General features: G+C 47.1%; 2 protein-coding genes across 2 annotated transcripts; one reads left to right on the forward strand and one right to left on the reverse strand.

The window, feature by feature from the left end:
• The first annotated feature begins 573 nt into the window (after window positions 1–573).
• On the forward strand, window positions 574–4,056 carry LOC127760518 (receptor like protein 22-like). Its single transcript, XM_052284794.1, has one exon. The coding sequence runs from the start codon at window positions 728–730 to the stop codon at window positions 3,800–3,802; it is 3,075 nt and encodes a 1,024-aa protein (XP_052140754.1). The 5' UTR covers window positions 574–727; the 3' UTR covers window positions 3,803–4,056.
• Window positions 4,057–7,586: 3,530 nt separating this feature from the next.
• LOC127759896 (protein synthesis inhibitor I-like) lies at window positions 7,587–8,861 on the reverse strand. Its single transcript, XM_052284114.1, has one exon. The coding sequence runs from the start codon at window positions 8,641–8,643 to the stop codon at window positions 7,783–7,785; it is 861 nt and encodes a 286-aa protein (XP_052140074.1). The 5' UTR covers window positions 8,644–8,861; the 3' UTR covers window positions 7,587–7,782.
• Window positions 8,862–9,858: the final 997 nt, after the last annotated feature.

A 9,858-nucleotide genomic window follows, 5' to 3' on the forward strand; every position in this document is an offset into this window, starting at 1 on the left:
CCTTTTTCTTTGAACGGAAACTCATTTCCTTTTTGACTTCTTCGTGATGCTCATTTCTGGCAACAAGCCAACAACCAATGCTTGTTACTCTTTCTAACTAAAACTGCTCTCACCATCTCAAAAAATCTGGGCCGACGTAACTTTCGTCGGCCTGGCGATAAACAAATAGTGGTGGCGACTATCAGTCCAGCAATGCCTTCTGGTCATGGCAGACCGGCACCAACTGCTGCGGCTGGGGATACCTGAGAGGGTGTTGAGGTGAGGAGTAGGCAAAACAAAAGTAAAACCATCCCTTGACTTTTGATCGATCGATTGCGATCGTTGTGAGCACGTGCTTGGAATTTGTCACCACCCTTGACTATTTGGCCATTTCAACTTCCTAAATTCGTATATCGAGACGTAATTCGTCCATATGTAGACTACTCGTCAACGACTTCAAACGTCTATATGTAGACTACCGCCATTTCAATTGCGGGTAGTAGACTACTCGTCAGAAGTTCAAAACCTATCGGATAAAGAAATTATTTTTTTTTACCGGCGTATGCGATAAGACGAGTAACTTCTTTTGGACGATGACTCTGAAAACTTTGAGTGTTGTTTCCTTGATTTTTTTTGGCTAAATAAGTCGTGTACAAAGACTAGTGAGTACGGTAGAATCCTCCATACACCTGACCCAATTCTAAGCTCTTACTTATAGCTGCTAACCCAATCAAACTAAGCTGCTATTATGCCCTCCACAATGACCCGTTACAAGCTATTGTTCATGACATTGCTACTCCTCCTCTTACACACCCAGCTCGTTGTCCCTTCTTCATCAGCAACATCAGCTACGTACACCAACCACACCGGAGCGCCGCCGCCGGCGGTTCCATGCATGCCGGACCAGGCATCGGCGTTGCTCCGACTGAAACGATCCTTCTCCATCACCAACATGTCCGTGATCGCCTTCCGGTCATGGAACGCCGGCGAGGATTGCTGCCGGTGGGCAGGCGTCCGCTGCGGCGGCGGCGACGACGACGGCGGCCGCGTGACATGGCTTGATTTGGGTGACCGTGGCTTGAAGAGTGGTCACCTCGATCAGGTGATTTTCAAGCTGAATTCCCTGGAGTATCTCAACCTGGGTGGAAATGACTTCAACCTGTCCGAAATCCCATCCACCGGCTTCGAGCGGTTGAGTAAGCTCACCTATCTGAACCTCTCCTCGTCCAACTTCGCAGGCCAAGTGCCTGCACGTAGCATTGGTCAGCTCACAAATTTGATCTCCCTTGACCTCTCCTTTCGTTTCAAAGTCACTGAACTATTCGATATGGGTTACTTATATACCGGTGCATACTCTCACGAATGGCAGCTCGTCCTGCCGAACTTGACAGCCTTGGTTGCAAATCTTAGCAATTTGGAGGAGCTTCGTCTTGGCTTTCTTGACCTATCACACCAAGAAGCTGACTGGTGCAATGCTTTAGGCATGTATACTCAAAATCTTCGTGTTCTCAGCCTGCCCTTTTGCTGGTTATCTGGCCCCATTTGCGCGTCGCTCTCCAACTTGCGCTCACTGTCAGTTATTGACATGCAGTTCAGTGGTTTGACGGGTCGGTTTCCAGATTTCTTTGCCAACTTATCCTCCTTGAGTGTTCTCCAGCTTAGCTTTAATCACCTTGAAGGATGGCTCCCTCCATATATCTTTCAGAACAAGAGGCTAGTGGCTATTGATCTTCACAGAAATGTTGGATTATCTGGTACTCTGCCTGATTTTCCCGTGGATAGTAGTTTGGAGATTTTGCTTGTTGGTCACACCAACTTCACTGGTACGATACCAAGTTCCATTAGCAACCTCAAATCTTTGAAGAAGCTAGGCCTTGATGCAAGTGGTTTTTCTGGAGAGTTGCCCTCAACAATCGGTACGCTTAGACATTTGAATTCATTGCAGATCTCTGGGTTAGAGGTAGTAGAGTCGTTTCCCAAATGGATCACAAACTTAACTTCCTTGGAGGTCCTTGAGTTTTCCAATTGTGGCTTACACGGAACGATACCTTCTTTTATTGCAGACCTGAAAAAATTGACAAAGTTAGCACTATATGCCTGCAATCTTTTTGGGGAAATACCTCAACATATATTCAATTTAACACAACTAGATACCATCTTTCTTCATTCAAATAGCTTTACTGGCACAGTCGAACTTGCCTCGTTCTTGACACTACCAAACCTATTTGACTTAAGCCTCTCACACAACAAATTAACTGTAATAAATGGAGAAAGCAATTCTTCACTCACATCCTTCCCCAACATAGGGTACTTGGGTTTGTCATCTTGTAACATGACTAGATTTCCGAACATTTTGAAACATCTAAACAAGAATGAAGTGAATGGCATTGATCTTTCACATAACCATATCCAAGGGGCCATACCCCATTGGGCATGGGAGAACTGGAAAGATGCTCAATTTTTCTTTTTGAACTTGTCACACAATGAATTCACTAGTGTTGGCTACACCATCTTTCCTTTTGGTGTAGAAATGTTGGATCTCAGTTTTAACAAGTTTGAGGGGCCAATACCACTTCCCCAAAACTCTGGAATGGTGCTTGATTACTCAAACAACCGTTTCTCGTCCATACCACCAAATATTTCTACTCAACTTAGAGATACTGCCTATTTCAAGGCATCAAGAAACAACATCTCCGGCGACATTCCAACATCCTTTTGTAGTAATAAACTACAGTTTCTTGATCTCTCTTTCAATTTTTTTAGTGGATCAATTCCTCCTTGCCTGATCGAGGTTGCCGGTGCATTACAAGTACTAAATCTGAAACAAAATCAACTTCATGGAGAACTACCACATTATTTCAACGAAAGTTGCACATTGGAGGCACTAGACTTTAGTGACAATAGGATTGAAGGAAATTTGCCTAGATCTCTTGCTTCTTGCCGAAAATTGGAGGTCCTTGATATCCAAAACAATCATATCGCTGACTATTTTCCTTGTTGGATGAGTGCACTTCCTAGACTCCAAGTCCTTGTCTTGAAATCTAACAAGTTCTTTGGACAAGTGGCACCTTCTGTTGGCGAAGACAGCAGTTGCGAATTTCCTAGTTTACGTATCCTGGATCTAGCCTCCAACAAATTTTCAGGCACATTGAGTGAAGAATGGTTTACAAGATTGAAGTCCATGATGATTGACTCAGTTAATGGTACATCAGTGATGGAATATAAAGGTGATAAAAAACGAGTCTACCAAGTTACCACTGTGCTCACATACAAAGGATCTACCATGAGGATAGATAAAATACTAAGGACTTTTGTATTCATTGATGTCTCGAATAACGCATTTCATGGAAGCGTCCCTAAAGCTATTGGAGAGTTAGTTCTGCTAAACACGCTCAACATGTCACACAACTCATTAACGGGGCTGGTTCCAACTCAACTTAGCCATCTAAACCAAATGGAGGCTTTGGACCTGTCCTCAAACGAGCTTTCAGGAGTGATTCCACAGGAGCTAGCATCGTTGCATTTCCTCACAACATTGAACCTGTCCTACAACAGGCTGGTGGGAAGAATACCAGAGTCAACTCAATTCTCAACATTCCTGAACAACTCGTTTCTAGGGAATGACGGTTTGTGTGGCCCTCCATTGTCAAAAGGATGTGACAACATGACGCTGAATGTTACACTTTCTGACAGGAAATCTATAGACATTGTGTTGTTCCTCTTTTCTGGATTGGGATTTGGCCTTGGATTTGCAATTGCAATTGTAATAGCATGGGGAGTTCCCATTAGAAAATGGTCGCTACTAGGGCAGAGAGTCCCCTGAATTATGTACTAAAAGAAACTTTCCTGTACCAAGGTCATTTGCAGTTTGCTTGTAATCAGGACCATGTCATTGTTGTAGCAAGCTAATATATATTTGAATCTTCTATCTCGAGATAATTGATTACAGGTGTTAAAATGATAATGGTGTTATGCTTATTTAATTACTTTAGAGATACACAAGTCACTAGGATACACGCATTATATACAGATTTTTCTTTCGAAGTATACGTCATATACAAATTTACATACTAGCAATTTTACTATGATTGATTTGCTGCTCAAGCAAAATCTAGCTTCAGCAACTTAGCTCCCACGAAACAGCTGGGTTTGGAATCGGCTTTACAGTGGCCATTGTTCTGGCGAGCGAAACGCTGGAACTAGAACATTTCTCGCTCCACCAGTAATACTGTACTCCTTAGTAGTGCGCGCGTGCAGTGTGTATGAGCTTGTATGAATCTACTCTTTTACGAACAATGAAATATAATTCGACTTCAATTATAGTCTAAACTGTAAATTAAGGTGGCAGAATCACCTGATGAGTGAGACGATGCTGGTCATGTGGAAAATCTTGATTGCTTTGTCCCCATCTCTCCAGCTTCAAGACTGATGATTAATCAGGTGCGGGAACACATGCTGGATTTGCAAAGCTAGATGATGTCACCTGAAATTGTACTGCAGAAAAGGCAAAACTAGTCACGCACCAAATCGACAGGACGATACGTGCAATTTGCTCTCATCCATGCCGTGCAACCGCACAGGCGCATTCCGTCAAACACGTACCAGGCGGAAGGTAGAGCTCCACGACGTGCAGCGGAGCAGCAGGATTGATTCACTCCTGCCAGTGGCGGACCCAGGATTTGAACCCAGGGTAGGCCTAGCCAAAAAAAAAAAATCCAAATGCAACACAATATGATTCGATATAAAATGTGGTTAACGATACGGTATATAACTCTAAATGGTTCAATACAAGTAGAAAATAACAAATAAGTTTGAATCTTACCTAAATGGTCTAAAGTTGGCATGGACCTTTTAGAATGTACCCTCTTCTAGCCGCATCTTGATCGTTGGCATCAAAACATGAAATAGGAGCCCTTAAGCCTAGATCATGTTCAAGATCATCAACATCATAAACCAGCGGCGGTTGTTCTTCAGTTTCAATTGACCCCTGTTGAGTTATGTGTCTTAGTGAATATGTATATGTTTAGGGACTAAATGTAAAGACCATGGCATATAAGGAGATGGGGGACACCAGGTCGGTGGAGAAGGCCCCAGAAATTTCCCCATTGTCTGCTCTCTCGTCCTCTCAAACACCTAATCTCCTAAGGTCCAAATCATCCAAAAATTACAGCGTATCAGAGCAGGACGATCCTGCTTGATTTTCTTGCAATCCCTAGCAACACGAGTTCATCTGGAATGCTGGTTTGCAGACCGTGCAGTGAATCATGGTAGATCCTGAAGAGATGAGGTCGATCCATGTTTTGTTTGGTGATTAGTTTGCATCTGGTTTGCTGCCTGCTGTCTGTAAGAGTACGGTCTGTTTTTTGCCAAGGAAATCCATCCAAGCTTTGCCTTGTGATTTTGCTCCTGGACTTGCATTTTCTTCGTTGCTGTCTCAGCCTCTCAGGTGGCGTTGCTGCTGTTTTCTTTGCCGTGTGTGCTGTAGAGAGTTGCAGCAGACCTGTGTAGTTGTGTGACCTTGTATAAGTTCAGTCTTGATAAATCTATATAGAAGTTTGTGTTTTGATTGGGTTCCAACCTGCTCACTAAGAAATGAGTGAGACAACCACAGCAGGGGCGGCTGGGCGCTGGCGGCGTCGGGCAGGACGCCGGGACCGCGGGAGCCGGGAGCCCGAGAGGCCGCCGGGCGACGGCCGGACGCGGGTCGGAGAGCGCGCGGCCGGCCAGCCAGGGGCGGAGTCGCGGAGATGGCGCGGCCGCGGGGGCGCCGGCGCGGCGCTCGAAGGCAGCGGCGCTGCCGCCACGGCTGGGCACGCGCGCCTGGCCGGAGCCGGGAGGCCGCCGACCGAAGGACGCGGAGGGAGGAGCGGCGGCGCGAGTACCGGCCTCGCGGGACGGCGGGAGCGCCGGAGTCGCGCCGGCCTCGCGGCTCGCAGGAGCGCCGTCGCCGTCGGTCGGGAGTGGGAGGCCAGGAGGGGAGAGTGCACGGGAGAGAACAGAGAACAGACTTAGGATTTTTCTTTTTGTTGGGCCAGGCCTTTTTCATGGGCCAAAAAATGATGAATACCTGGTCTTCTTTGGGCCAAATTCTAGGGTAGTCCTGGGCCTTCTTGGTCCGCCCCTGACTCCTGCAACGTCTCCATGATGACAGGATGGTCACTGAGACTTTGCCCTGATCGAGCTCCATGTCGCCGCCTTCTAGCTCCGACGGGTCGCGTTTTCTCGCCGGCGAGTTACACGTAGCGGCGGGATTGGGGAAATCCGGTGTACGGTACAGCTGGTGGAGTGGGTGCTGGAATTTAGGTGTGGGAATTGGCAGAGTTGTCAAAGTGGGATGAGACGCCGATGAGGTGAGAAAAAAAAGTGGCAGGCGAATGGGGTCAAAGTGCACCAACCGGTGGCGCCGGCGCCGTCGGCGAGGACGGACGGCGAGCGGCGTCGGGGCGCCGGACAGGGCGTGCACGATGATCTCGAGCGGATGACGGCGGCGAGTACCACTTTGCCCTTGGCGCGCAGGTAGATGCGACCGTGACCACCGCTCGCCACGAGGATGGCCGGTTTGAGACCCTTCGTCCGCCGGTGCATCCACCCCGTGGATGCATTCCATGGAAGCATTCCTGAAGCTATTGGAGAGCTAGTTATGCTAAACACGCTCAACATGTCACAAAACTGCGAAAGGCCATGTAACCTAGGGTACAGCCTGAGTACCACCACCTCAACATTCAGAGTTCAAATAGAAACGAATTTTAGATTGGATTATTTAAGGGGTTAACTTTCCAATTTTAAAAACGTGTCGCACAACTCATTAACTAGTGCCGTCTAAACCAGATGGAGGCTTTGGACCAGTCCTTAAACGAGCTTTATAGGGAACGATGGTTTGGGCGGCCCTCCATTGTCAAAAGGATGCGACAACATGACGCTGAATGTGACACTTTCCGACAGGAAATCTGCAGACATTGTGCTGTTCCTTTTCTCTGGATTGGGATTTGGCCTTGGATTTGCTATTGCAATTGTACTAGCATGGGGAATTCCTATCAGAAAAACAGTCCCCAATAGGTCGGAGAGCCCTCTGAATTATGTATTAAAATGAACTTTTCTGTATCAATTTTACTTGCAGTATATTTGTAATCAAGGTTGTGCCATATTGCCATTGTTGTCGCAAACTATACAGAGGGACATACTAGAAACATTACTCAAGTCACTAGGATTGATTTGCTGGAATCTAGCTAGCATCCGGAGCAAATTGACCATTGCTGCTATCTTTATTTTTGAGTTATAGTACAAGTCACCAGGTGTCTAGGAATCTAGGATCATACACGCATCATATACATATAGGCTGTGTTTAGTTCAGCGCAAAGTTTGGATTTTGGTTGAAATTGGAACTGATGTGACTGAAAAATTGTGTGTGTATGACAGGTTGATGTGATGAAAAAGGGCTGAAGTTTGGATACAAACTTTGGATCTAAACACAGCCATAGTCACGTATAAGGGAAAATATATAGTGCAAATCACATATATAGTGGAAACTTGAAAACTACCATTGGATCGAGAAATGGACGTCCGAGATTCGTCCACGTCACCATGAGTTAAAAATTAACTCACACATTTTTAACTCATGGTGACGTGGACGAATCTCGGACGTCCATTTCTCGATCTAACGGTAGTTTTCAAGTTTCTACTACATATGTGATTTGCACTTCATATTTTCCGTATAGATGCTATTGTAGTAGCGATTTTAGTGGAGTCGCTCGGACTGATTTGCTGTTCGATCAAGCAAGCTGAAATCTACCAGCAGCAGCAACTTTAGTTCCCACGAAACAGCTGAAGCGCCGTCGCCTTCGTCATCCCGGCCGGCACCTTCTCGACGAACAGCAGGATCCTCACCGCCTTGGCCGCCTCCACGGCCAACTTGTCCGCCGCCTCCCATGCCTTCTTCTCCTGCTCCATCTTCTTTGTATCCACCTTGTTGTGCTTGGACGCCGAGTTGGAGTCCTCTAGCTGCAGCGCGTCCATGGTGAGCAGCGCCCTGGACAAGACCTTCCACCCGTTCACCTGCTCCTTCATGTCGGCGGTGATCGTCCCGCTCTTCCTCACCGCCCTGGGGTTCATGAAGCCGCCCACAAGCTCCGCCACGGTCAGGAAACGCACGGCTTCGTTCACCATCAGGAGCAGCGTCGCCAACGCCTCGCCGGCCCGTTGCCGCGCCACGCCGCCGCCGCCGCCGCCGCTGGCGGCGAGACCGGCGATCGTGTCCACGGCCTGCGTCATCTGCTGCGGACCGAGCGTGACACCGACCATGTTGTCCGTGTGCCCGAGGAGCTCGCGGTACGAGCCACCGAAGCCGAGGTAGGTGGCGCCGGCGATGAGGCCGCGGGTGAGCTCCCACCACGCGCTGGTGCCGTCGCTGCCGCGGCGGAAGCCCTCCAGGTAGAGGTTGTCGGCGCGCGTGGCGAGCGTGAGCTCGCTGGTCTGCGTCCGGAGCACGACGTGGAACCAGCGGCGCGGCGGGACGTCGGGCTCCACCGGCGGGAGCACGGGGCGGTTGTGGGAGAAGTGCCTCGGGTTGGCCACCCTCTTGCGGATGCCGGCGATGAAGTCGCCGTAGTTGTCGCTGCCGCTGCCGCTCACGTTGAACGTCACGGTGAACAGCGGGTTCAACGCCATGGCCAGATGCTCGATTGTTGTGAACTACAACTGTCAAAAGCAGAGGATTGCTGAACTACCATGGACAAGATGACACAACCCTGCCAGTTGGTACGTGTGATTTATAGGCAATGGAGTATCTGCTTATACTAGTCAAAAACAAACAAGTTTTGCTTACAGGTCAAAACAAGAGCGAATTTTGCTTTTGGCAGTGCATGCATGTAGTATGCAGAGGCACAGAGCACACCTGAGAGAGATGTTGTTCCATGGACGCCTCTGTTGAGAAGAGAAATATCAGCCTAGAGTGAGTCAAAAGACTGCTTCAAATCAAAGTTCAACTGGATAACGTGTTGCCAATCTATGACAGGCTAGCAGCGTTTGAGAGGAGAGGATACAGACGTCAGTATGTCACTCGTTTTCCATGCTCATACTTCCCGAAGATACGGTTTTTTTTCTGGTAAAAATTTCCTACAATTGTTTTAAAAAATATTAATCTATTTTTAAGTTTAAAATAATTAATACTCTCTATATTTCATATTATAAGTTATTTAATTTTTTTTCATAGTTAAACCTTTTTTTAGTTTAACCAAATCTGTGAAAAAATAAAGTAGTATTTTGAACACAAAACATATATATTATCAAACTATATTAAATTTAATAAAACTAATTAGATATTTAAAATGTTGCTATATTTTCTACAAACTTAGTTAAACTTAACAAAATTTGATTAAAAAAAGTCAAACGATTTATAATATATATATAACGAATGGATACTTAATTAATTATTTACTAATGGCTTATCGTATTTTTTTCTTCTTCTTCTTTCTCCTCCTCTCAAAGACAGCCGCGTCACGATCACACAACGCTGTACTGCTTTGTCAACTAATAGCACTGGATAATTGGATACTACGTACAAAGCTGAGTGCTTTGTCAACTAATAGCACTGGATAAACAAAGCTGGATCACGCACCAAATTGACTGGACTATATGTGCAATTTGCTCTCACCCATGCCGTGCAACCGCACAGGCGCATCCCGTCGAACACGTACCAGGCGGAAGGTAGAGCGCGACGACGTGCAGCGGAGCAGCAGGGTTGATTCGCTCCTGCAACGTCTCCATGAAGACAGGATGGTCAGTGAGACTTGCCCTGAGCTCCATGTCGCCGCCTTCTAGCTCCGACGGGTCGCGTTTTCTCGCCGGTGAGCTACAGGGAAATCCGGTGCACGGCCGATGTCG

This window comes from Oryza glaberrima, chromosome 1, assembly GCF_000147395.1.
Source record: "Oryza glaberrima chromosome 1, OglaRS2, whole genome shotgun sequence".
In the NCBI taxonomy this organism is placed as follows: domain Eukaryota; kingdom Viridiplantae; phylum Streptophyta; class Magnoliopsida; order Poales; family Poaceae; genus Oryza; species Oryza glaberrima.

Excerpts from the sequence above, each read along its gene's own strand:
- LOC127760518 (XM_052284794.1), top strand. The coding sequence starts at position 728 with ATGCCCTCCACAATGACCCGTTACAAGCTATTGTTCATGACATTGCTA.
- LOC127759896 (XM_052284114.1), bottom strand. The coding sequence starts at position 8,643 with ATGGCGTTGAACCCGCTGTTCACCGTGACGTTCAACGTGAGCGGCAGC.